The sequence below is a fragment of the Suricata suricatta genome, chromosome 7, assembly GCF_006229205.1.
Source record: "Suricata suricatta isolate VVHF042 chromosome 7, meerkat_22Aug2017_6uvM2_HiC, whole genome shotgun sequence".
Classification (NCBI taxonomy): domain Eukaryota; kingdom Metazoa; phylum Chordata; class Mammalia; order Carnivora; family Herpestidae; genus Suricata; species Suricata suricatta.
Window position 1 is genome coordinate 34,204,706 of NC_043706.1, and position 27,338 is coordinate 34,232,043.

Consider the following 27,338-nt stretch of genomic DNA (forward strand, 5'->3'; position numbering starts at 1 on the left):
TCACACCTGCCCATGAGCTCTCACTCTTTGGGGAAGGGTCATTCCCAAGGGCCTGAAGCCTTTGGGGAAGTATCTGGGGGGGAAGGGGACTTACCGTCGAACTCCGCCTGGCCCACGCCAATGATGATGATGGACATGGGCAGTTTGGCAGCCTGGGAAATCATGGGTAGGGGCAGAAAGGGGTGGGTCAACAGAAGGAGGACAGCAGGAAAGAGAAGAAATGGAACAGGAGGATGGAGACACACAGAAACACAGGAAAGGGGGGGAGGGGGAAGGACACAGACAAAGGGAAACCAAGGTGGGGCGCAGAGAGGGAGAGGGTCAAGAGGGGGAAAATGGGTCACAGGTCTGTTTCTATGAGACACCCCATCTCCGTTTCTGCCCCTGGGGCTCCATCAAGTGAGACATCTTTGATGTGGGGAACTAGGAGTGCCAGCTGGGGGAGGGAGCCCTTGGACAGGGGAGCTATGTTCCTGGGCCTCCCCCACTCTGGGCTCCCACTTGGACCTGGCCAGGCTGGGCTGGGGTGGCAGTCCTAGAGATGGGTTAAAGAGGGGGCTGCAGGCTTCTAGAGGGAGTGGACCATCTAGGGTGGGTACAGAGCTCATCGGTGGGACCCTTCATTGGCCAGCGCCCCCTCCACCCCCAAACCCCACTGCCTAGGAAGCCTCATCCCAAGGGTTTCTCTAAAGCAGCAGGAAGGCATGCCCCCCCTCCGCTTCCCTCCCCCTTCCCCACCCCCCAGCTCACATTGACGATAGCCTCCTTGGTCTGGGCCATGTCAGAGATGACCCCGTCTGTGATGATGAGCAGCACCGAGTACTGGGAGCCATCCTGCACCGCGGCCGCGGCCCTGGGGTGGGGCGGGGGGGGGGGGTGCTGCTGTCTGACTGGCCGGCTTGGTACCCCTCCCCGCACCCCCAACACCTTGGTGGGGACAAGCCTTTGGTGGGAGGGGAGTCTCTTTAGGGTCAGGGCTCCCTGACAGGCCGCTTGATGGGAAGAGACGCCCCCTCCCAACTTCCTGAGAGGACTGGCGTGGACACAAAGGCCATGTGAGAGGTTGGGGTGGGCATCTAGGAGCCCCGGCACTCACCTGGCCACGTGGGTGACCACAGGGGCGAAGTTGGTGGGGCCGTAGAGCTGCACGGTGCGCAGGCTGTGGTGGTAGGCCTCCAGGATGCCGTCAATGCCGCAGCAGGAGGGGTTCTCCTGGTTCCCATTCTGCGGGCAGCAGGGATGGGGAGGCTGAGCTCGGGAAGGTGGGCAGAGTGGGAAGGAGGGCAGCCGAGCGCTCCGTGGGGTGAGGGTGGGGGGCAGGTACAGCCAGGGAGGGGGAGGCCAGCAGGTCTGGGATCTCCTAGACTCTTCTCTGGTGGGGGAGGGGGCAGGGGGCGGTGGAGGGAGCCCCCAGGGCAATATATGCTCTGGGTGAGCAGGGTCCAAACCTGCTCCTTGCCCCACTCTCTCTACCTGCTCAGACAGCTCCCCCTCCACGAGAGCCCTGGCTGCTTCCCTCAGGGCCCCCTCCCCCCTGCCCCAGGGCAAACCATACATCCCAAAATGCCCACAGGGGCTGAGCAGCTCTGGAAGGTCCAGCAGCGAATCTGCCCGTCTGCGTCCTGCACCTGGCAGGAGTGAGCGTCCCCAGCTCGTGGAAGGGAGGCAGAGGAGGTGGCCGGAGAAGTCATCCCACAGGTCCCCCACCGCAGCACCCACTCAGGGAGTTCCTGGCATTACCTGCAGTTGCCCATACCCAGCACACACCCCTTTTACCCTTATTTCTGGGGTCTTGAGGGGGATAGTTCAACCCTGTCTCCACTCCACCTCTACCTGGGTCTTGTTAGAAAAAGGAGGCCAGACCCCACTGTGGGTGGCATCAGACGTGAAGGGGAGGTGCTGGTGAGCCAGCTGGGGAGTGGGCTTCTGGAGGCCCTGTGACAGGCCCCCTACTCACAGCGGGCAGCCAACTCCCGCAGGGACTGCACGTGTGTCCCCTTGCCCTGGGCTTGTCACCATACCCTGAGCCTGGTCAGCCCTCAGCCCGCCCGTCCTCCCAGGACCTCCTACCAGTGGGAACTCATGGGACACCCTTCCATCCGGGGGCAGCTTGGCCCCGAAGCCAAGGGCAGGGAACATCTTGTCGCTGTCGTAGTGCTGGATGATCTCCCCGACGGCGGTCAGTGCCAGCGCATAGGCGTTCAGCTGGTAGGGGCTCATGTAGTGCAGGGACGTGGACTGTGAGGGGTTCCCTGCGACACGGGACACAGGAACATGTACCGGTCTGCACACTCCAAGCACCCCGGGCTCAGAATGCAGGAGGGGGTGTCCAAGGGCACCCTTACTTTGCCTTATTACCCTTGGCTCCTTTCTGTCTTGCCACACCTCCAATCCTTCAGTAACTCCTGGTTGCTAAACCTTTAAAATATACGCAGAGGCCAAGAGACTCTTCTCTGCTCCAAATGCTCCAATGCTCCTGTCCCACTCAGAGCCAAACCCTCAGTCCCAACCCGGGCGGTGGGGGGGTTGGCCTCCACTTACCCCCTCCTGGCCTCCCACCAACCCCTCCTATCACCCAGTCAGGCCTGGGGCTCTGCAATGGCGGTTCCCTCTGGGACCACTCTATGACACTTTTCTACAAACGTCGACATGGCGTGTGGTCTTCCTGATCAGCCTCCTGAAAATTACAGCCTCCGCCATCACTCCCTACCCCTCTTCCTGGTTCAAGTTTTCTCTGCAGCCCTTGTCACCACTGATATTGCCCAGATTTTACTTATTTGTTTATTAATGGGGGGCGCTCCAGCACAGATGGCCAAACTACAGATCCTGTCTCTACAGGCTCTAGCTGTGCGCTCTCAGATGGTTCCTTGGCCTCAGTCCCTCATGTGTAGAGTGGGGATAACAGTCCTCCTGGGATTGTTGTGAGGAGTCATGGGTGTTATTAGAACTCCCCTCATAGAAATGACAAGGGCCCTCCCAGCTCTGACTTCCTACCACTCTAGGATACAGGGGCCCGCCGGAGGAGTCCGAAACCTGGGCTCCTTTGGACAGACACAGAAAAGAGCATGGAGCACCGCTAATGGCGGTCCAGCCTCCAAGGAAGGTGAAGTTTCTAACAGTGTAAAGTTGGGCGTTGACTGTTCCTGGTGACTCGGTCGTAGCCCAACCCTGGAGGAGGTCAGAGGAGCGAAGGGAGCTGGGACAGCCCCAGCAAAGCTGGGAAGTGGGGTGAGGAACAGGACCACAGAGCTCTGCTCCGGCCTGAAAAGTTGGGCTGCGCAGAGGATGTGAGCTTTGATCCCACGAGGAAACACCGTTTCTCCATGTGCTCTCTGTGGGCCCAGAGTAGCACTGTCCTATGCCTGCACGGAAGACTGGGCATCCTCACCGGCAAGGCTGTGCTTCAGGGTATGTAGGCCCAGAGCCCAGATTAATTAGGGACCATGGTCCAGTCTTCCGTATCTTGATTATACCTTTGGCTCTCCAGGCGTAAGTATCTCCTATGTGGTGAGGATGAGGCCTGAGAATATGGGAGACCTGGCTCACAGCTAGGGCCTACTCCCACAGCTCTGAAAATCCCTCTCCCTTCCCTGTGCTTCAGCCCCAGCCCCACTCCAGCTCCTCTGCCCATCCTCCCACTCACCATTGGAGGCTGTGAAATCGATGGCCACCGTGAAGTTGATCTGGGTCCTGAAAGAGGAAGAGCAGCAGGGGAGTTAGCTGGGTGGGCAGCAATCTGGCTTCCACCCCAGCCTCACGGCTTGCCAGGCCATGGCTTTGGTGGAGTCACTCATCCTCCAGTTCTGGAAAACAGGAAGAATCACGCCAGCCACAGCTTCCCCAAAGAGGACTGTCGTGAGTATAAGAGGCAGGCAGCGAAAGCTCTTTGAGGACAATTAGGTTCTGTGTGGACACATTGTGATGATTACTTATTCACTCCCCAAACCCTGCTCCCGGGCCCACCTGAGTTTGGAGAAGTAGGGTCCCATTTGTGTTTCTGGCTCAAATTTGGAGTCAGGTTCAGGGTTCACTCTTCTTTGACAAAAAAGAGAGACAGAGACAGTGTGCATCTCTGAGAGAAGAACAAAACCCCGCATAGGATGCTGCCTTGCCAAAAGCTTGAATGTGAATCCTGAGCTTCCAGAACGACCTCCCAGCTGTTTACAGGACATACAAGGGACAGAAGAACATGTTAAATGACACCATGGGGATGCAGCCAGAAAAGCCAGGCTGGGGGACAAGTGAGGAGTCCAGGGCCCCTGCAGAATCCCTTGGTGGGAAGCAGGAATCTGTTTTAGCAAACCCTCAGGGACTTGCGGGAACCAACAGATAAAAGGAGAATTAAGGGTCAAATTGACTGATCACAATATATGGATCTTACCTGGATTTTGATTCAAATAAGCCAACTAAATAACTTTATAAGACAACTGGGGGAATTTGAACACTGAATAGATATTCGGTATTGAGGAACTGCTTGGTTTGCAGGTGTAATTATGGTATTATGGTTACATTTTACAAAGAGAAAGCCCTTGGGACACCTGGCTGGCTAAGTCGGTAGAGCATGCAACTCTTGATCTTGGGGTTGTAAGTTCGAGTATAGAGATTACTTAAAAATAAAATCATAAAAAAAAACAACAGAGGCCCCTGAGTGGCTCAGTCAGTTAAGCATCCAACTTCAGCTCAGGTCATGATCACACAGATTCATGGGTTTAAACCCCACATTGGGCTCTGCACTAACAGCCTGGAGCCTGCTTCAGATTCTGTGTCTCCCTCTCTGTCTCTGCCCCTCCTCCACTTGTGCTCTCTCTCTCTCTCTCTCAAAAATAAACATTAAAAAAATAAATAAAAATAAAATCTAATTTCTTTTATAAAAAAAGAGAGACAGTCCTTATATTTTTGAGCTATATCCTGAAGTATTTGGGGGAATGAAATATGATGTCTGAGATTTGCTTCAAAATAACTGGATGAGGGGCACCTGGGTGGCTCAGTTGGTTGAGGGTCATGATCTCCCAGTTTGAGAATTCAAGGCCCACATTGGGCTCACTGCTGTTGGTGTGGAACCTCTTCAGATCCTCTGTCTCCCTCTATCTCTGCCCCTCCCCTGCTTGTACACTCTCTCTCTCAAAAATAAATAAACATTTCAATTTAAAAAAATAACTGGGTGAAAGGAAGCATGCATGGAAGAAGACTGGCCAGGAGTTGGTAACCTTTGAATTTGGGTGAAGGGTACTTGCGGTCTCATTATACCTTCCCTCTACTTGTGCATGTATTTGAAATTTTTCCATAATAAAAAGTTTGGTTTTAAGGACTCAGATTCAGGCTTGAAGCTTTCTGAGGGTTTGGCTATTCTAGGCTCTGTGCTAGATGCCGACAGGACAAAGCCGACAAGACATGAGCCCCTGACAAAGTCTAGTCTTGTGGTTCTAGTGACCTAGAGTCACCGGGGGAATTTGTTTAAAAAGAAGGTCCCAGGGCCCCACTCCAAAGGATGCCAGTTCAGCTGGTCTGAGATGGGGCCCCAGCATCGCTTGTTGGAGAGATGCTCCCTGCCCTCGTCCAGGGATGGATTCTGAAGTGGGGGTTCTGGGATTGCACCTGGGGACACTCTTCCGGTGGTCCCCAGGTATGAGGCAGGGCTCACTTCATCTGCAGTGAACAGATGGCGCCTCTCAGAAGCCAAAGCCCTCTCTCCACTTGACCTCAGATGAGCTGCTTCTCATGGGACCATTGTCCCCCAGGAAGGATGAAGGACATGGTTAGCAGGAAACCCAAGCCAGGGTCTGCTGGCCAGAGATGGTCCAGCTCACGCTCGTTCCCTTTGTCTGTCCCCTCTCAGGGAGATGGAGCCACAGGGTGGCAGGAGCCTGGGTCACTAACTGACTGCGTGGAGCATCTCCCCACCCATCCCTGCCCCCACCATGAGTGAAAAATCAATCTCTGTTTGTACTAAGCCTCGAGGTCACAGGATTATCTGATATAGCAGTTGACCTACCCTATTCAGTTTGTGGTCATGTCTTATGGGGAAGAGAGAGATCGTGTCCTTGTTAGAGGAAGGGAGCCCCTTGGAGGGCAAGAGCTCTGCTTCCAGGGCCACCATCCGGAGGGTGGTTCTGGTCTATGGGACCACCGCTGAGGCACAGCAGCTGCCCGGCTCTTTCAAATCAGGGTGAGGGGAGAGGCAAGCCCTATTCCTTAATTGGTCTTCCCCCACTCTGGGTTCTGAAACGACTCAAGGAAGGGGCTGGAAAGCAGGCACATGTACGGGATTGGGGGATTGGGGCCCCCTGCAGGCTCGCCTCTCCTGCCTGAGGGCAGAGCAGGACAGAAAGCAGGTCCATGTGGGGAGATGGGGAGCCAGAGAGGAGAGGATCCTGAGACAAAAGACTTCACCGGCTGCCTGCCTGGACATGTCCTACGTGGAGCTCCCTGGAGCCAGCTCTCTCTCGATCTCTGGAGAGGGTGGACGGAGGTGTGGGGGAGGGAGGGCCAGGGAGCCGCCAGCAGCACCAGCTTTGTGCAGAAGCCCAGCCTCTGAGGGCTCCTTCTCGATGAGCCATCACAGCACCCAACCCTTTGACTCCACCACCGTCTCTGCCTGCATCACACCCCACCAGGTAGCTGTGAGGCAGGCACAGCCTGGATTATTCATTACTATGGAAGAAAGGCAGCGTGTGGCGACAGAGGAACCCTGGGGCTGGCTGCGTGCATGTGGCCACGGCAACTTATGTAAAATGGGAGATAATCATCATTCCCCTGCCCACTGTGCTTGGTAAATTGGGGGCACTATGCAAATGAGAGGGATAAATAGGATGTGGATTGCCTGAGAATTAGCAGGTGCTATGGGATGTAAGTGCAGGCTGCTTAATGGGATAGAGAACAGGGCAGTTTGGGTGGGGGGATGGGAGCAAGGGCAGGGTCTGGAGTAGGCTCAGAGGAGGGGCAGGCAGGGGCGGGGGTAGGGGAGGCTCTGGGTGGCCACAGGGAGGGGTGTGCTCAGTGGGTAGGAGAGCTCGGACCCTTGAAACCAGTTTCAAGGCGGCAGGGAGTGGTGTCGTGGGAGAGTTAAGTGTGGCTTCCCGGGGCCTGACTTTTCCCTCTGCCCCGGAGAGCCAGGCAGCCAAGTGCCCGCTTGGCTGAGATGAGCCTCTGCACCTGCCCCGCCTGTCTTCTTTCCAGACAGGTGTAGTCTCTCACCTGCCTGTACCTGCGGGCTCTCGGCTTCCCACGCCCTGGCCAGGCACCGGTGGGGCAGGGAGCACTCCAACCCCAGTGTAGAGTCAGACTCTGTTTCCGCAGGCTGTTGGCTGGAGCCTCCTGGCTTCCCTGCCTGCCTTGGCCTGGATGCCAACCCCTTTCTGCCCCTTAAACTCGTGTCTGACCATCTGCTGGCCCTGGGACCATCCCCCAATGCCTCCTGCCCCTTATACGTCCCTGATGACACTGGGCAGGTTAATCATTGCCCCCCACCCCTGACAGGCTGGGCATCAGAAGCTCAGAGAAGGAAAGACCCTTAGATTCCACTCCACTCCAGCCTCTATGTGTGCAGAGGAGGAAACGGATGTGAAGGGAGGGAAAGTGACCTGCCCAAGGGAATGCTACAAGTCAGCAAGGGCTAAGGAGCCACCTCCCTAAGCCCTTCGTTCTCTTTGCCATGGAGTCCCTACTGCCTACAGGTCCCATCCCTGTAAGGGGACCTGATGTGATTCAGGCTGGCCTCCACAGCTCAGAAGCACTGTCCCCAGCCTCTCAGGATCCCAGGACATGCATGGCTCTGGGCAAGTTGTCCGAGGGTGGAAATGGGAGTTTGCTCAGGGCTCACAGGCTATGTCCAGGGCCTCAAAGAGGCCAGCGTAGGGCTAGAGCTGCTCACGGTGATGCGTGGGGCCCCTTTCGTCTCCCCGAAGACAAAGAAACCGGGGCTGGATCCCTTCTCACCCTCCTTTGATGTAGTCAAGAAATGTGCACTCGGACTCCACCGCAAAGGAAAGCAGCGTGACCTTGAAAACAAAAGGGAGCTTGGTCAGCGGGGAGCCCAGGGTTTGGGGGAGACGGTTCGCTGAGAGTGAGTGGGTGGTGAGCACACAGCGCGAGTCAGTCCTGCATACTCCACTGCACACGGCACCCACACCGACCCTAGGATGTGTGGCTATGATCCCGTTTTATAGCCCAGGAAAGTGGCTTCAAAGAGGTCATGCAATCAGCCCAGGACATGGCAGACGCAGGTCTGTCTGACTCCAGAGCCTGCACTCTCGACCCTGATGCCAAACTGCAGCCTGGGAGGGCCCTGTCTCTGCCACTGCAGCACAGGGGCTCAAGCCAAGAGCACACCTTTCCCCTCTAAGTGGGTACCGACGTGGAGTGTGGAAGGCGAGGGGGTCTTCCTAACATGGGCCTAAAAACGTGCCGACACTCATGAGCCCCACGCTTCGTGTCCTGCTCACTATCAACCTAAAAGCATCCTCTCTGGTGGTCCCAACACATCCCCTCTGGTGTCTCTTGATCTCTGCCTTCTCAGACCTGAGACCCTTAGGAGTAGCCTGTCTTTCCCTGGAAGTAATGGACCTGCCCCCAGAGCAGATGCCTTTTGACCTATGCTGTCTGGCGGCTTCGGCATCTGCTCTGCCAAGACAGGCAGCCACCTGGCAGCTCGCTGCGATAATGATTTGGGATCACAGAGACCAGTGAAAGCCTGGCTGCCGAAACCAATTAAATGAGGCAAGACTAGGGAAGGGGACCTTTTACCTGCATCAGAGAACTTTACCCTAGACTTTGGGGAAGCCTTGTCGGTGCAGATTCTGGTCTCATTGTCAACTCTCTGGGGAGGCCAGGGAGGGCCTCTACTTGACATCGGCCCAAATCATGGGAGGGTCGGTGGGTGCTGAGCTGGGCCTCAGAGACCGCGACCTGCTGCGGTTATGGTGTTGGGCATCTTGATGCACAAGGCCTCCTTTCTCCACCCTGGTGGTCACCAGATGACCGATGATCGTCTCGGAGCCTGGGCGAGGACCCCCAAACCAATTACATCAGTTTTGGGGGTAGGGCTCTGGCCTGGGATCTTTTTTTTTTTTAGCTCCTCCCATGAGTCTAACCTTCAGCCGGGGTTGAATTCCACCACCCCCCACAAGGCTCTGGGATGAAGCAGTTTCCTAGCCTGCCTGACCACATGGATTCACCCGGGGCTGTGCTGTTCAGAGTGTGGTCCCGGGACCAGCAGTGGCGGCAGGAGCACCTTGCTGCTGCTTAGAAATGCAGACACACAGATTCTTGCCAGATCAGCAAGATCTCCAGAAGATTCTGCACACGGTGAGGAAGGTAGGAGAAGCTCTACACATACACACAGGTTCCCAGGCCCCAGCCTGGGCCTCCTGAAATGGAACCCCAGAGACCTGGACTGGGCACGTGCGTTTTAATAAGTGTCCTGGACCCTGACTGATGTATTACGGTGAAGACTGAACTGAAACAAGTCATGTCCCCTCTCTGAGCCTCAGTGTCCTTATCTCTAAGAAAACGGAATAAAATCAATGGTTTTCAAACTTGTTTTTAGCTGTACATCAGAGATTTCTCAGCTGGGGAAGGTGCCACCTCCCCTGGGGGCATGGGAATATGCTGGAAAGTTCTGGGGTTCTGCCAATGCCTGGGGCTGCACTGGTAGCCATGGGCTGAGAGCAGGGGTGCTCAGCACCCCACAATGCACAGGCAGGTCCTGGGACATTGAAAATGATCCTGCCCCAATGCTGACAGCATGCAGCAGACACACTGCAGCTTTGGACAAAGGAAATATCATTCCAGTATTCTCCTGACTGAGAAACAGTTACAGTCAGTCCCCTTTGAATGAGCAGAGTACTTTGCAATTGGTGGGCCTGAGTCTCCATCTGTCTGTCACAGCCACCCAGGGCAGTGAGCAGGGGAGGGAATGATTTATTCACCCCATTTTACAGATGGAGAAAATAAGATTCCTGAGGGGAACTGCAGTGCTCCCTGACTAGGACCTCTTCTGGGTCTAGAGTTGTAGTTTGCTAATGACTAAGTGTGGCTACATTAGCAGATGGGGCTGTGGACATCTATGGTGAGGAGGGACATGAAGGGTACAAATCTGAATATATTTGCAGAGCAAAGACACTGGCTTGTTCTAGAAATGCACTGTGAGCTCCATCACAGGACCTTTGCACATGCGGTCCCTACAGCTACAAGTCTCTTTCCCCAATATCCTTAAATACTTGCTCCCTCCTCTTTGAATCTCTGCTCTAATATCACTTTCTCAGAGAAAAGCTTTCCTTAACTACTTAATATAAAGTAGTCATTTTGTCTCTGGCACTCCCCAACCCTTTACGCTTGTATACTTTTTCCCACAGCACTCCTAACCGCAGGACAAATCCAGGCATATGTATGTATATATATTTGTTTTCTGTCTCCCCCATCAAAATACAAGTACCAGGAGGGCAAAGATTTGCATCTGTCTTGTTCCCAGCTGTCTCCCTCATGCCTAGAACATGACTGCATTCAGTAAATATTTGTTGGATAAGTGCACGAATGTCTTGAAGATCAGCCCCCAGAAGCCATGGGGCTAGTGTGACCCTAGGATGGTCGTGGTAAACAGAGGCAGTGCCAGCTGCCAGCTCTCAGTTTGACTGGTGTGCTGACTGCCATCTCTGGCTATGACCTCCACCTCTGCGACCTTGGGCGAGTCACTTCCCTGCCCGCCGCCTTGGTTTCCTCTTTTATGACAAAGGGATGGCAATGTCTGCCTCTCAAGGAAACAACCTGTGACAAAGGCCCTAGGTGCGGAATTTCCCAGAGTAAGGGCCTGTCCTCCTCTTCCACTTCCGTTCGGCAGAAAGTCCCCATGGGAATTTCTCCCTGGGATTTCTCATTCCGTGTCACAGCACCTGTGGTGTGGCCTCCGCCATTTACCATCGGCATCTACTATCTCCCTCCGGGGCTGTGGCTCCATGGGCCCCACCCTCCCCACCCCCAACGCCCCAGGTCTGGTTCCCACACTTTGCAAGCACCACGAAACTCCTGGCACCAGACCTAGCTGGGACCTCAGGATGTCAACACCTGGCCGCAAGGGGCAGTGGGGAGGGGGTGCCACTCACTGTGCCAGAATTCACATATTTCTTTTTCTTCATTTTCTTTTTTGGGTTTACCACCTGTGAAGAAAACAGTTACATGATAAGGAGTGTTTCCAAAAGTCAGGGCTGGGCTCCTAGAGCTTCATCTAAAGACCGCCCCCCCCCCCCCAGCAATGTGGGGTCCAGCGGGGGAGGGTCCCGGGAGGATTTTTCAGAGACTGACATTTAGATTTATACAAGCGGGCTTCCAGATTAGACCCAGGTTCCACAACCAAACACACCAGGAATAATATTTATTTAACCTTCTTCCCCACTGCTCCCCCAAAACACGCCCTCCACCCAAAGCAGCCAAGGGAGGTTTGATGTTGCAAAGGGGCCCTGTCTGTGCCTGCCCTTGTGTGTTGGCTCAGGCTGCCCCCTCACCCCAAATGCCTTCCCCTCCTCCCTCCACCAATCCCCCCTCCCTCAGATCCAGGGATCAGCTGCCCTGGGGCCTTTGAAGCTCCCCCACCTCCCCACCCTCCAACACTGCAGTTAGAATTTCCTTAACTGTTCTTCATGTGAAAGCTCTCATTCCAAACCAGATCTGTCATCAGAGAATAGATCACAGACCTAGGCGCATATTTTGTGGATGCTAAAAAAAAAATCACTTGTTGCTGAGCTTAACTCAGTGATCTCAACTGCCCACTCCCAGGCATTTGGCAATGCATGGAGATATTCTGGTTGTCACAACTGGGGGAGAAGGTAGAGGCAAGGGGTGCTGTGAAACATCACGAGTGCACGGGGCGGCCCCCACCACAAAGAATCACCAAGTCCAAGACGCCCGGCAGCACCCAGTACCAAGGCTGAGAAGCCCTGGGTGAGCGAGGAGGACCAGAGCCTGCCAGGGGATTTTACACCTGCCTCGTCTGTACTGGGATTAAGCCTCACCAGCTTCTTTGTTTTCACTTGGGAAACTCAGGCCAGGCCTTCCCTAATCTCCCATCAAAGGAAGCAAGGTGGTTTGATTTTCACACCCTCCAGGCTCCTGGTGAACTCATTTCCCCTGCCCCCCATCTCCCCGGGGTGGCCAGCTCCTTCCTTAGCAGAAGAAGGAGAGTTGTTCTCCATTTCTGGAGATAAGGGAATGAAGGCACTGGGGCCAAAGTGATTTGCCTAAGGTCACACAGCTGCTCTGTGACAAAACTAGAAACCAGGTTCCTGGCCTCAGCCCAGTGCTGCCTACCGGGTGTCACCTTGATAACAAATACAAACACATTCCTTCACTAATAGTTATGCAGAGGGAATGAGGATACCAGTTTCTCTCTTCTAGAATCTTCACTCCAACTGGAGAAAGATCTGTCCTAAGGAGAAAGAGGACAAGAGACACCAAAAAGGGGAGGCAGAAACGTGAAGGGAGTTGGAGGAAGGAAGGACTGTTCTAGGCCCGGCATCAGCAAGGCTGCCCGGGACAGCTGGTGTTGAAAGCAGGTGCTGAGGACAGGAAGGGTTTGGGCACGGGGACGGAGGGAGGGCATTCCAGTCAGAGGAGACAGTCGAGGCGCAGGGGCGGCGGACACCGAACTGGGGTCCAGTTTGTCTGCAGGGCCACAGCGTGGAAGAGTAAACTGGGCGGGTTGGAAGAGAGTCTAGAGGGGCCAAGCTGGATTTCTGATGACCTCTAAACTAGTAGGGACAAGACCACAGGTCCTAGGATGCTGGGACCTGCTGGAAAGGAGTATGAGGGAAGGAGAGACATCAGGGGTGTGTTTACCAGCGTGGTTCTGCCACCTACCAGCTGTGTGACCTTAGGCAAGTTACTTAACCTCCCTGGGCCTCAGTTTCCTCATCTATAAAATGGGAATAAAAAGTACCTACCGTATAGAAAGGTATGGGGATTAAATAGGTCAATACAAGTAAAGCGTGTAGGACGTGTTCCACGTTATAGCAAATACTATATGTGTTAGCTGCTGTTAATTTTTATTACTCCTACTACTACCAACCCCACTAGTCCAGGTGAGAGAGCCCAGGACAACCTCAGAGCCTGCACCAGCATGAAGGCCACCTGGATGACATGTAGTTCACAGGCACATTCACGGGAAAACCGTGTACTAGGCAAGTTCCAACGCCATACTGTGCCTCAGTTTCTCATTCTGTCCCATGAGGGTGTGGAACTTTAAGAACCGAATACACCTCCAACTTTTATGCCAACGTCTCCTCCCAGCTGAGGAGAATAAACATGGACTCCTGGGGAGCTGGGTGTCGCCCAAGGACCTGGCCACAAGCACACTTCTTTGAAGTCTTCTATGTTACCTTTAAATTAGCCTGTATTCCACATTTCCACTCTCTAATTATAACTGTTTTAATATTAAAGCAATGTTTTGTTCTCAGATCCTCATGTGAAGCGGGCACTGAAGAAACGCCCTGTTTATTCTGAGGTTTGGTGCCCTCCCAGCACCCCACCCCCACCCCCACGGTACCAGCCTCTGCTGCCCTAATGGCAGCAGCCTGAAGTCCCACATGGGGGACCGTCGCCCCCTGGGGGCCAGACCAGGAATCTCCCAGCTCCCAAGCTGGAATTCTCAGCCTTCTCCTCTCCCTCTCCTCATATCCCCAGGGTCCCTACGGCCACCAGGGCAGGTCTGGGGTGAGCCCTCCTGTGCAAGCAAGTCCCTGAGTGGCTCCCAGGGGCCAGGAGCTGTGCTGGCCTTGGGTACACAACAGCGAGTGAGACACTGCCCCCCACCTTTGAGGACGTCATGGTCCTTGAGGAGATGGGAAGCTTGACAAACGGGTAATAGCCAGGGGAGTGGGGGGAATGCATAGGAACACCGAGGAGAGGTATTTATTTCAGACTGTGGGAGTACAGTGGGTGTGCAGGCAGAGAAGGCTTCCTGGAGGAGGAAAAATACCCACAGGAAATCTCCAAGGATCCATGGGCCCAACCAAGTGAAAAAGAGCAAAGGGAGCCCCAGGGGGGGCACCATGGAGTGAAGCACAGAGGCTGAGCCAGCAGGGAGGCTAACAGTGGCTGTGGGGGGGGGGGGAGAGAAGGGTCCGGGGCAAGACCCCAGAGCCTCTGAGGGGTGGGAATATGTAAGTCTACTTACATATGCCCACTGGCTGCCCGCAGACTGCAGGTTGCTGGGGCCTGGAGGAGCCTGGACTCCTCCCTGTGGGTAGAGGGCCCTGCAGGCTCTCAGCTGGGGTGGGGGTGCCTCTCCGAACCTCCTCCCCACTCCTCTGGGTGAATGCAGGCTGACGCAGTAGGTGGGATGCACCGCCAAGGGTTAAGTGGGGCAGCGACGTGGTCAGACCGCCATTTTGGTGGAGCCCTTGGATTACTGAGTGGAGGACGGTAGGAGGTGGGAAGGCTGTTAGGGAGCCGTTGCAAAGCCCCCCCCACAGGGGAGATGATGGCGGTGGAGGTGGATGGGAGTGGAGGGAACCAATGTCAGAGTATGCACGTGGTAGGGTTCAGTTGTGGACTGCCTGGATGTGGGGTGAGGGGTAAGAGGTGTCAAGGGTGACTCCCAAGGCGCCGTGGCCCCCATGATGACTGCCCAGGCGATGGCCAGGGGGAGGGGACACAGCTGTGGGGAGGCCTCAGCCAGTGCATTCAGCTGGGGAAGGCGAGTCTAAGGAGTGGCCGGCAGACAGCTGGACATACGAGTCAGACACCCAGGGTGAGGCCAGGGCCCGAGAGGAGGGTCTTTCCTGACAGAAGCCTGTTCTCTCTTCAGGATGTTTGGACTCTAGAAATGCCTTTCAGGGACACACACACCCCAGCCCCACAGTGCCAGGCCAGCCAGAGTTGAATTCCTTGTCTGATGGTGTTTCTGATGGAGGAAACAAGTCAATCCAACCTTCTCTGCTTTGAGCTTGAGAGATCATGGCCTCTTCTAGCCTGTCAAGCACCCTTAAAAGCCAAACTCCAGGAGATGTAATCCCTTCCCTAAAAAGCTGCTTAAAGGGAGCCGGAGAAGGATGGAGTCTGCTCCTCTCCGCCTGGGTGGGGGAGCAAAGACAGCCCTTCCCTTTGCTGACGCAGAAAACAAAGCAATTAACTGTGAGGACCGGAGCCCTTGCAAAGAAATCCACACACGCTCTATCTTCACCATGGCCTCGTGCGAGGGAGTCCGGGGTGTGCATGGATCACAGGCACTTGCTGGGTGCCCAGCATTGCCCAGGCCAGCGTGACGGGGGCCACGGAGAGCGCTGTCACCTGGCCTGCCCTTAGGGAGCTTTGGTCTAACTGGAACACGTACAGGGTGAGGGGGTGAAAGCGTGGAGCTTTCGCCTTTTAGAAGGTGGGAGGGCACCCGGGAGGGCGAGCACACACGTGCACAGGCACAGCACCAGAAACTGTCCTTTAAGGGCAGACACTGTCATCTCCCCAAAGACTGGGGGCCTTGGCCCAGCTTCTCCAGGTCCAGGTGGAGGTATCCTGACTCCTGTTCCTCCGACCCTTTCCTTCCAGAAAAGGTAAGGTATTCAGCAAGCCCTGAAACTGTTCTGACAGAAGGCAGAGGGCCACCTTGAACTCAGGACCTTGGGTCTCGGGCCTTGGCGCCTTCCAAGAATATCCCCCACCTTCTGCCCCACCCACAACCCTCTCCCCCCTGCACCTTGCTGGAAGTGCTCCGTGTGGAGGCTCTATAACTCAGTGATTTGGAACCAGATGAGTGGACACTGTTTGCCTCTTGACTTTCCACTTACTGAACCACAGGTCTTTGGGAAAATTCCCTGATTCCTCAGACTCAGGCTCCTTATCTGTAAAATGGGACAGTAGCCCCCACCTTCTGAGAGAGCAGGCAAAAGCCCCAGCCCTGCACATGACCCCCTGTGGTCCCCAATGTCTGGGACTCCTGTATTATCGGGGCAAACCCCAGACTCCGTGCGCCCGCCTCACCTCGTAGATGTTAAACTGGCTCTGCCCACGGGCCAGCTCCCGGTAGCTGGTGGTGAACTCTCCGATGAAGTCGTGGCTGCAAGGGAAGGCTACCGCTGAAACCAAGCGGACCAGGCTGCGCCCTGCCTCTGCCCACCTCCCCTCCTCCTACATCCCTTCCCCTGGCTCCCCATTCATGTCTGGGGTGGGGGTGCTGAGCAGAAAGCCTGGGTCCCTGGGAGAACGCCAAAGTCACCCATGGAGCAGGAAACCCAGTGGTCACGGGAGCCACTTGGTACTCGGGTTCTTGTAGGAACAAACCAGCCATGCAAGGGGATTTGAGGACAACAGGAGAAATTAAATATGAAATGAGTATTAGGTGCTACTCAAGAATGATTGTTCCACACGTCAGGTGCGATAATGGCATTCGCAGTTATGGAGAAAAAGGTCCGTATGTTTTAGACATTCTCAATGAGATCTTTAGGGGTAAAAACGCCTTGATGTCTGTAATTTAAACCACATCAGCAAAACACAGATAAAGCAAATGTGGCAACATGTAACATGTGTAAAATTCAGATGATGGGCCTAGAAGCACTCATTAAGCTCGCCTATCTTTCTGTGTCTTTGGACATTTTCCCGATAACATTTTTTGAAAAGACCATTCACGCTCTGTCCACCCAGCAGCTGGAGGTGGTCTCAGCGGTGACACCTTCTGGGACAGCCACCACCAGTGTGAGCGGATGTTCAGTGCAGCACAGCAAAAACGCTCCGAAGGGACGCTCCCATCTCCCCCGTGGCCGGCTGCCTTTCACTGTCACTGTCCCTGGTAGAGGGAACCCACAGTGCCTTCCAGGGAGTGATGCCCAGGGCATGTCCCTGGGGACCGGCTCTGCCTTGAGTCCACACCGTCCTTTGACTACATATGTATAGCTCTCCACATGACCATGAGCTCCTCGATGCCAGGACCCTACGGCATCTGGTGGCTGTCCCCAGTTTTCCCGGGTTGAAGGAGCTCCAGGGTCAGATGAAGCATATCGTGGGTGGAGACATGGGGCCAACATGCCTGTGACATGGTTGCAGAGGGGAGGACGGGGGTGGGGGGGGAGACAGAGTGAGTTAACAGAGGGGCTGTGGCACTGAAGTCCTCCCTCGGAAGGCCTCTGGGAAGGTGGCTGCCTGGCCCGGCCAGGGCCTAACTTAGAGCTGTGTTCACACAGCCCTTTACAGGACCTCCTGCCCACATCACAGACTTGAGAGGCATCAACAGAGACAATGGGGCTCAGAGCCCCCTGCAACGCCCTGGTAGTGACCCAGAATGGAGGGGTCACCAAAGGCAGGGCACATTTGGCTTTGGTTCAACAGACATGTAGGAGCCAGAGAGGTTTCTGGACTACAGCCACAGGAGGCCCGTTCGGGTCCTCATCCAGGACTCCCCACCCACGGTGCTCCCTGGTAGCACATTCATAGACAGGGAGGGCGGGCACTGACCTCCCAGGACCTGACCGGGAAGTGCCCCCTAATGGCCAGGCTTGGCCCTACTCAGGCTCTGCAGACCATTCCTGTGTGTCAAAACTTACATTTCCTGGGGCCCCTCGGGGTGGCTCAGTCAGTTAAGCATATGACTCTTGGTTTCGGCTCGGGTCATGATCTCACAGTTCGTGAGTTCGAGCCCTGCATCTGGTTCTGTGCTGATGGTGCCCAGCCAGCTTGGGATTCTCTGTCTCCTGCTCTCTCTGTTCCTCCCCAGCTCTGTCTCTCAAAATAAACTTAAAGGAAATAAAAGCTACGCTTCCCAAAGCCCACTCCCTCAGGGCCTGCTCCCTGCAAACAGATCCTCTGATGCTCCAAGGGCATCACCACTAGATTGTGGGGGGGGCAGTCTCTGAGGGCTGAGCTTGTCTTCTGTGCCTCAGTCACCCCACAACGCTCAGTTAGCCTCACACAGAGAACATGTCCATGAATGCTCGAGGGGGTCACTAGTACCTGTACATTAGGATATGCGCATTTCAGAAAATCCCAATTCTCCCAAATGTGGGGAAGTTCTAGGCACCGGCTGGCTACCAGGCAGCTATTTCAGGAAAAGAGGCATCTTGTGCCCCTGGAACATGTCCTGCAGGACAGAGATTGTCTGGTGGCTCCGTGGAGCTGGGCAGGGACAGGTCACTGGAGCAGGGGGCCTCCTACAGGGAAACCCTCTGACCCCCAGAGCTGCCACAGCTGAGGCCTGGGCACAGCTCTCCCCATGTGAGGGCAGGGCCCACCCGGCCCTTGTGGCTGTCCCCATCCCTGCTCACCGTTCGTCCTTCTGCCTGCTTACCTGCCATCCCGATCCCAGTCATACACCTCCACCTTGATGGTCCTGCAAGGCAAAGGGCCCGTGGTGGGATGGGCTTGACCCAGCACCTGCGTGGCCTCAACACAGCCCTTCCCATGCTCCTGGGCCAGAAGGGGACGCGGGGCCACCCACTAGGCTCCAGCTACCCTTGCTGGAGACAGACCCAATAGCCCAAGACAAAGGAACTCTCTGGAGGCCTTTTGGCTAAGGTCTTAGGGACAACGGCAGCCTGGAAGCTGTGCAGGGACTTCCCCAAGTTTCAGGGACACACCATCTTCAGCTCACCCCACCTTCTCCTTCGCCAGGGATCCCAGATGGGACACAGATCCCAGGATGAAGCCATACTGTGTATTTATCAGGGGTGGGGCCGCTGGGGTGGGAGTGGGCACTTCCGGGGCCTCAGGCCTAGGCAGTCTGGGCTCTCGTGTGGACTGGGTAATAAGACTGTGCGTGTGCATGGCGGGACCCAGCCTGTGGAGTCTGAGTGGTGGGGAACCAGCCCGGCAGGGAGGGACTCAGAGCCTCCGGCTCAGGGATCGCCTGCTGAGTTTTCCCATTGCCACGACTGGCTCCTGAGTGAGGGTGTAATTATCTTCACATTTTAGCCTGGCTGCTTTAATTAGTTTGTTTTGACTCCGATGCATGGGGCTGGGCTTTGGAAGCCCGGTTTATTTTTAGCTCGTTTCCATGGCAACAGGCTAGCAGACCAAAGGTGGGAGGAGGGAGGTGGAGGGCTGCGGGTTAACCCTTGGTGCCAGTGGTCCTCCAGGGACGCCCAGGGACTGGGGAGCTGCCAGGGTCCCAACCGCAGGGCCAGGGTCCGGGGAGGCAGGAGAGGCGCGGCGAGCCGGGGTCTCCAGCCGGCAGTCCTAAATGGGGCTCGCACAGGCCGCTGCCCGCGCCTGTCTTCCGTTCACATCTCCTCATCTCGCCCGTGGCCGCGGCCCATCCCCTCCGGTCTGCGAGGAGCCGGCCTCGGGACTGCGCAGCCCCCAGCAGGAGGCGCTGTCCCCCTTCAGATGAGCCTTAACTGGGCCCGGGGCGGGGTGCGGATCCGCCTGCAACAGGGCACAAAACTGCTCCCAATGAGCAAATGTCTTCTAGGTTATGCACCAACCGGATTTTTGTTACCGAAACGTAAAACGGGGAAGGCACAAGAAGCCCACCATTTAAAGGAACCCTCTAAATTCTTCTGAAAAAATCTGACTCTCTAAGGTGAATTGTGAAAGAAAAACAAAAATCTAGGCCCTGGGAAGGTAGGCTGGTGAGCTGGAAAGAGAGGGAAAGAGGCTGGGGTGCAAACCTAGATGCTGTGGGACCTGGGGATGGCCCTGAACCTCTCTGAGCCACAGACCACCATTTTCAAGTAGGGACATTAGCGGCCTTTCAGAACAGCTGCGGAGGCACCTGGGCAAACCCCGCCTGGTCCTCAGGTGGGTCTCTGTAAAAATGCCTCTTTTTCGGGAGCCTGGGTGGCTCAGTCGATTAAGCACCCCAAACTTGATTTGAGCTTGGGTCCTGATTTCACAGTTTGTCAGATGGAACCGGGGTGTCAGGCTCTTCGCTAACAGCACAGAGCCTGCTTGGGATTCTCTCTTCCTCTCTGCCCCTCCCCTGTGCGTTCCTGCACACACACTCTTTCTTTCTCTCAAAATAAATAAATAAATAAATAAACATTTAAATAAGTTAAAAAAAATGCCTCGTCCTCTTCACTTTGGCATTCGGCCACACTTGGATAGTTCTTCCTATAAAATGGACTTAAATGGAGGACAGCCATGCCTGGGTACCTGGGCTCTGCAACTTCCAATTCCTCGGATGACAAGGCTGGACATGACCTTCGTGGCATCCAAGCCCGACCATGCGGCAGATCTCCAGGGAGGCTCTCCAGACATACACAGCCCCAGGTCCAGTTCCTGGCAGCTCTGGGCAGGGCCCTGGGATCTAGTTTAAAGGCTTCCCTAGTGGCTCTGCTGCGCCCTCCAGCCCTCTCCTTTTCAGATGGGGAAACGGAGCCCTAAGAGCTCCAGTGATGTGCCCAGGGTCATAGAGCTGGTGAGGATCGGAGCCAGGGCCCTGCCTCACAATGCCAAAGTCCCCCAGTCCTTCCCAGAGTCCTGCAGCTCTGCAGGGGACATTCGGGGACCCCAGGGAGGAGTGCGTCTCCTCCAGCCACTGACACCAGCCCCTCAGGCAACTCGATCTGTGACAGCCACATGCTCAGAGGCTGTAGGAGGAACCCAGTTACAGTCACAGCCTTGAATACCCAGAAAAATCACTGGGGAGATTTTTTTTTTTTAATCCCAGGGCCAGAGGGTCTGACTTAATTGCTCTGGATAGTACTGGGGCACAGGTAGTTTGGGACAGTCCCCTGGCTGATTGGAATGCGCTGCCAGAGGCACCGACCTTCTCCAGAGGAGAGCACTGATTTTCCAGCCTGATTCATACTGGATCCCTGGCGAGCGTTAGCAATCCTGACTCCAGTGCCTCACCCCAGAGGTTCAGAATCAGTTGGTTTGGGGTCCGGCCTGGGCAGGGGGACTGTCAAAAGCTCCTTGGGGAATCTGACACTGCAGCTGAGGTGAAGACCACTCGGGAGTGCGAGATCCCAGTGTAAACTCAGCCCAGCTTCCCCTGAGATTCCAAGGACATCCGCAGCCTGGTGGGGGGATGTCAGATTAGCTCATGCAGCCTCCAGCGGAGGATGGGGGGGAGAGAAGGAGGAGAGAGAAACGGTGCCCTGAGACAGGGGAAGGCAGCGGCAGAAGCCAGACACAGCTCTTACTACTCTATGTACTTCTGTCCATGTTTATCACTGTCCAGCCCTGGTTGGGCTGCCCTGGGTCACCTCAGGTGCCACTTGTGGGCTGCGGGCCTTGGTTCCAGACCCTTAGCACAGGCCTAATAAAGGCTCATGTCAGACCAGCTGTGACTTCTGGAGACAGCCCCTGAGAGAAGGGGCTCCTGGGTACAGGACAATGAAATGGGCCTCTGCTACCCACAGAATGAACACCTTCTTTGGCATTAAAGGCTCAGAACACGGAGCCCCTAATCTGAGAGGCAGTGAGGTGGCCAGGGAAGGTCACAGGCTCTGGAGCAGTCCCAGCTCCTGCTGGTACCAGCTCTGTAGCCCTGTGCAGCTGGCTTACCCCTCAGGGACTCTGTTTACCCCTCTGTCAAATGGGATCATCGTACCCACTTTGGAGTCAACTGCGTCATTCGCACATCATTCACACCGGCACTGGACACGTGTTGTTCTGTTCTGTCTGAAACACTCCAGCCTTCTGTCCAGGCCCCTGTCTCCCAAACAATCCCCATTCACCATGCAAATATCAGCTCCAGGACACCAGGGACTTTTGTGTGTTTTGTTTGCCGATGTCTCTTTCAGCTTCTAGAACAGTGCCTTGCCCATAGGAGGTAACATAAATAGTATCAAATTCCCGTTGCCTAATGTCTAACAGCTCTGTGAAGTTACCATGCAGTAAGGGGTCCCTTCTTCCACAGAGTCATGAAGGGAAGCCCAGGGTGTGGGCTGCCCGGCTGTGAAGCCAGGCCTGGGGCAGGGAGCCAGACTCCTGTGGGTCTCTGGATGCCTGGGGCCTGAGTGACAAGAGCTGGGTGTGTGAGAGCCTTAGCAGGGTAGCGGGGATGAGGAATGCTGGCAGAGACTGAGGGCGCCCCTCCTCACACACCACCAGCACACCCCGCAGCTCTACACATCGTGTCCCCAGCAGGGTTGCAGGCCTGTCTCCTAATGAGCCCCTCCAGGGCAGGAAGAGGTACTGGGCTGGCAGGTCCCCGGGGGCTGGCCCTAGCCTGACTGAGTCAGCCCACCAGTCAACAGTCCTAGAGCCTTCCAGGGAGGAGGAGCGGTGCCAGGCCTCACTGAGCTGGCAGCGACACTGGATGGCAGTGCCCCATGCAACCCTGGCCGTACTCTGCTGTCTGCATGCAGTTTCTGCATGTGCAGGTGGGGGGAGGAGAGAACTTTCTAAACCCGAGTCCTAGGTAGTGGCTGGGCCCCTCAGTCCTCAGCCTGCAGTGGGGTTCAGAGGAGAAGCATTTCCCTGCTCCAGGAGGCCTGCAGAAGCATGAAGCCTCTATGAGGTGAGAGCCCCCAGATGACCCAGTGCAACTGACCCTCTTAAAAATCCACTCGTTCAACATTAAGGCGCATGTGAGTGATAGCATCCCCACTGGGGAGTCTGGCTTAAGGGGGAATAAATGCTCAAGTCACAGAAGGGTCAAAGAGAGAGTAGAGGGACTTCAGGAAAAGCAGGGGAAGTGCTTCCTGTCTTCGCCCACTTCACCCCACTGGAGGGCTCGACCTCCACCTTCTCCTTGCTTTGGTGGGATACATAAGCTCCAGGCCTCTGTTTCCTCATCTGTGAAATGGGCATGTTACTAGGACCCAACTTCTGGGTTACCATGAAATTTAAATGCACAATATAAAAGAAAGCTTTTAAATCAATTATGACACAGTTGGGCCCATGTCTAAAAGACTCAGTAATCTTAACTGGTTTCTACCCCCCACCCCCGACTCCCATCATTCCAAGAAAATGATCCTTCCTCACAGGTTCCTGGTTCTCACTCTCCCGGCCTCTATTTCACGATAGGAGTTGAGAACTTCTGCTTGGATTCTCCCCTCTCAGCTGCTTTTCACCCCCTGATCTGGGCAGATGTCAGGCTTTCGAGTCTTTCTTCCACCTCCAGGCCCAACGCAGACCTGCCGCGAGTCCCTGAGCGAGCCCTCCTCCAAACATGCCCCACTCACACCGGTCTTAGCCACTGGGCAGCAGATGGAGGGTTAAGACAACAGACTCTTGAGCCAGCCTGCCTGGCTCCAAATCCTAATTCCACCACCGACTGGCAGTAAGACACCGGGCAAGCTACTTAACTCTCTGGGCCTCAGTTCCTTTACCTGTAAAAGGTGGACAGTATGAGCACCAGTTTTCAGGGGAAACACTAACTGTTGGGAGAATTAAATTAGTTCATGTCCATAAATTACCACAGAAGTGCTACAGGAGCCTTTGCTATTATTATCGTTAGTATTGTTGTTGCTGCTGCCTGTCAGTCTCCCATTCTGGCCTGGGAGCAACCTAACAGGGAGGCTTTGGTCTGATGCTCAGAATGCCCCCCGCCCCCAACATGGCGCCCGGGGCCTGGCTGGCTTGGAAGACCCAGCTGGTAGATCAAACTAAATGTATTCTCGTGAGGCTCCAAGAGGTACCTCGGAGGGCGAGGAACAGTGGCTTTGTTTTCTTGCACAAACCCCTCCCCTTCCTCCCCGGAGAGGGCCTCTAGGACACTTGCACCTCCCAAGTGGCTGTTGGGTACACAGGTCACCCTGGAGCTCAGCAGCAGACAGGCTGCTTGTTTCCCAGGCCAGCGTGACATGCCTGGCCCCCTCCATCAACACCACTGTCAGTCACTTCACGGTCAACCTGCTCCTGGCTGTGGAGAAGGGCCCAGCGGCCGGGCCATCCTGCAGGGAAAGGGGCCTGGGGCTTAGCCTGGGAGGAGGAACTGGGGGCCTGTGGAGGTGTTTCCCACCATCTGCACCCCCCACCACACCCTCACCTCCTCTGGTGGCTGAATGGTGACCCTGGGCCTCTGAGCCCGGCTACCCTCCTCACTGTCGCTGACGAGACTGGGTTCTGAGGGTGCAGGGCTGTGCTGAGGGGGATAAGCTGGACCCCCAACAACCACTGGGCAGAGGGGCCAGAGACCTCCATTCCTCCCACCCACTGAAACTTGAACTTCCATGCGTTCCCATCCCCTCCATTCCTGTCATTTCAACGGTTCTTCTAGGAACCAATAGCCCCCAGCTCCTCCCCGCCTTCCCCAAGCCTCCTTTTCACCCTACTGCTCCAACCAGACTGTCCTGAAGCCCCCAACCCCCCAAGAGCCGCAGGACCCAGCCAGACATATACCAGGGGTTCATCTGGCTGGAGGCTTATTTTTGTCTCTAGTCTTATTTTGCACAATTATTGAGCTATCCAAAATGCAGATGTGCACACGTCTGAGCTCCCTGTGGTCAGACTTCAAGTTCCCTAAAGACGGAAACGTGGCTACATCTACATTCCCCTGGGTGCCACACAGATGCAGGCGTGGCATAGCCAGCCTCTGACTGCCTCTGGGGGGGCTCAGCAACTGCCTCTCGAGCAGACTGTGGCTGTTCTGTTCCCAACAGAGCCAGGAAAAGGAGCCTGAATCAGCTCCTGGCTCAGCAACCTAGTAAGGCAATCCTGAGGGCTTCCTGGAGGAAGACGGGCGTCTGAAGGCCATCCACCCCGTCATTGGCTAGCCATCCCATTATACACATCCAGTCAGAAGCCACTGGGTGCAGGGTCCCAGGGAGCCCATGCCAATGCCATCAGCCAGGATGCCCTGAAGGTGTCTGTGCTGACATCCCAGTGTTCCTGTGGGAGTGGCCAGCAGAGGCCCAGCCTCCTCAAGGCTGCCCAGGGAACCTCTGCCAGCCCAGCCACCAGCAACAGCAACCACCAGGAAACCAGGCTGGGTTCTGTGACTGAACACAGACCGATACCATCTTCCCGCTCCCGTCTTACCCCCACCCCACTCCCAGGCACTTACCACAATTTGTAATTATATGTTTCTTTGTGTGATTATTGGATGAATGTCTGCCTCCCCTGTGAGAATGTAAACTCCACAAGGTTGGGTGAAGGGTGAAGACTGTGCATTTTGTTCCCTGAGAATTTCCCAGCGCACGGTAGGAAGGAGGTCAATAAACACTTGGGGACAAAATGCCAGATTTGGTGTTGTACGCATACCAGAGCCTGATTGTGGAGCTTCTGAGCAGCCCTTTAAGGTAGGTAGATGCTTAAAACCCATTTTATAGATAAGGAAACTGAAGCCTGGGCAGGCCACAGCTTGCCCAGGTTGACAGTGCTTTTAAGTCACAGAGCCAGGACTAGAAACCGGGTACCCAAGATCGACACCCAATAATCTACACTCAAAGAGGGATGGCAAGAGCAGACATGTTAAGAGTAGGCTATGTCACATCAAAAATGTTTCACGAGTTCTCTGTACTCTGCCCCTCACCCCCCATTTATCTCGGGATGCTGATTTCCCAGATTCTGTCTGCAAGGAGCTGGAGCTGGTGGGGCACAGGGCCACCTCGGCCTGCATCTAGAGCCCCCCCATCCTGCTCCCGCCTGCCCTTCCACCTGAAATCAAGGAGACACAAGCTGCAGAGCCCCAGGCCAGGACACCTCCGGGGAATCCCATTCCCCCCAGCCTGGGGAGGGCCCCACCAATGGGGGTGGGCAGGGGGCTGTCAGACCCGGCAGACAAGGGCGGGGCAGGGTGGGGAGGGAGGCCTCTGTGGAGATGAAGGCAGACACTGCCCAGGGCGGGGGGAGGCTCCGCCCACACTGCCTGCACCTGCTCGGGGAGGGACGTTTTCTCATCTCACCGGTCATAGTCCCCGTTGCAGAGCGCTCTCACAGGAATGGAGAAAGTCTGCCAGACTGGGTTTAGGGTGTTCTTCATGACCTCGGTCTTGTGGCAGATGGTAAAGCTGGTGAAGAAGAGAGGGAAGGTGTCAGGCCCGAGTCAAGGGAGGCAGAATCCAGGTCACCAGAAGGGCCAACGGAATAGGCTCTGCAAATGCCAGACAGTGGGAACTACAGCTTCATGAGATAATGAGCTGCCCATCACCAGCAGCATCCAGGCAGGAACTAGATGGCCATTTCTTTCTTTTTGTATTTTTATTTTTTAACGTTTATTTTATTTTTGAGAGAGAGCTGGGGAAGGGCAGAGAGAAAGGGAGACACAGAATTCGAAGCAGGCTCCAGGCTCTGAGCTGTCAGCCCAGAGCCTGATGTAGGGCTTGAACTCACAAACTGTGAGACCATGACCTGACCTGAAGTCTGACACTTAACCGACTGAGCCACCCAGATGCCTCAACTAGATGGCCATTTCTTGGTGATGTTTTTTGTTTTTTGTTTTGGTTTTTTAGGTAGGCTTTACGTCCAGTGCATAGCCCAACATGGAGCTTGAACTCACAATCCTGAGATCAAGACCTGAGGTAAGATCAAGCGTCAGATGCTTGGGGCCCTTGGGTGGCTCAGTCAGTTGAGTGTCCAACTTCAGCTCAGGTCATGATCTCACGGTTTGTGAGTTTGAGCCCCACGTCTAACAGCACAGAGCCTGGGGTCTACTTCAGATTCTGTGTCTCCCTCTCTCTCTGCCCCTATCCTGCTCTCTCCTAAAAATGAAATGTTAAAAAAAAAAAAAAGAGTCAGATGCTCAACCCAGTGAGCCCCTCTTGGTGATGTCTGAGGGAACAGGTGGGGAGCATCAAGAGATATGGGTTCTGCCCTTCCCCCGCCCTGTGTGACCTTGAGCAAGCAGATCCCTCCCTGTGAACTCAGGGAGTTGGCTGCTATCAGACATTCTTCATCTGAGACCCATGAAAGGATCTGTGGGTGGGATTTCTAGGTTTGTGAACCCCCAGAATTGGGGTGAAATTGGGTAGGTGACTCTGATAGGCTTGCTGTCCCCCTTCTAGGAGCACCATCTCCCCAGATTTCCATGTTCATGGCTTGCCTCCTCACTTCCTTTAGGTCTTTACTCCAATATCAGATCTCTGACATGAGCACTGCCCTGAGCGCCATATATAAAATGTATAGCTCCTGGTCCCCAGACTCCGATATCCCCAAGTCCCCTTCCATGCTTTTTTTTCCTACTTCACCTGTTACTGTTTGACATTCCACATAATCTGTGTTTCTCCTTATTTCTGTTACGGCCTATCACTAACATGTGAGCTCTGTAAAGACAAGTGTTTTGTCTGCTTTATCACTGGTATATCTCAAGTGCCCAGACCAGTGCCTGGCACTTAGTAAGTGTTCACTAAATATTTGGGGGGGGGGGGGGAACGCACTAATGAGTATCTGTATTTCTCAGGGGAGAGTTTCCACAGATTTTGCTGGCATTACAGCAGTGCAAGTAAGGCCCCTGGCTTAGACAACCTCTGAGACACGTTCAGCTCTTCCAGTCTGAATCCATGAGCCTACTTTGCAAACTGAAAGCGTAGAAC

At 55.2% G+C, this 27,338-nt stretch overlaps 1 protein-coding gene across 1 annotated transcript in view; it reads right to left on the reverse strand.

Annotated features, from left to right (window-relative positions):
- Positions 1-27,338, reverse strand: part of CPNE5 (copine 5) — an 89,982-nt gene that overhangs the window by 3,312 nt on the left and 59,332 nt on the right. The window contains exons 12-21 of the mRNA XM_029943164.1: positions 25,713-25,817; positions 18,260-18,301; positions 15,964-16,039; positions 11,097-11,150; positions 7,936-7,997; positions 3,644-3,690; positions 2,071-2,252; positions 1,097-1,224; positions 751-853; positions 95-152 (exon numbers count right to left, since the gene is read on the reverse strand). Coding sequence (XP_029799024.1) covers positions 95-152; positions 751-853; positions 1,097-1,224; positions 2,071-2,252; positions 3,644-3,690; positions 7,936-7,997; positions 11,097-11,150; positions 15,964-16,039; positions 18,260-18,301; positions 25,713-25,817 — 857 coding nt within the window. The remainder of the gene's footprint in view (positions 1-94; positions 153-750; positions 854-1,096; positions 1,225-2,070; positions 2,253-3,643; positions 3,691-7,935; positions 7,998-11,096; positions 11,151-15,963; positions 16,040-18,259; positions 18,302-25,712; positions 25,818-27,338) is intronic.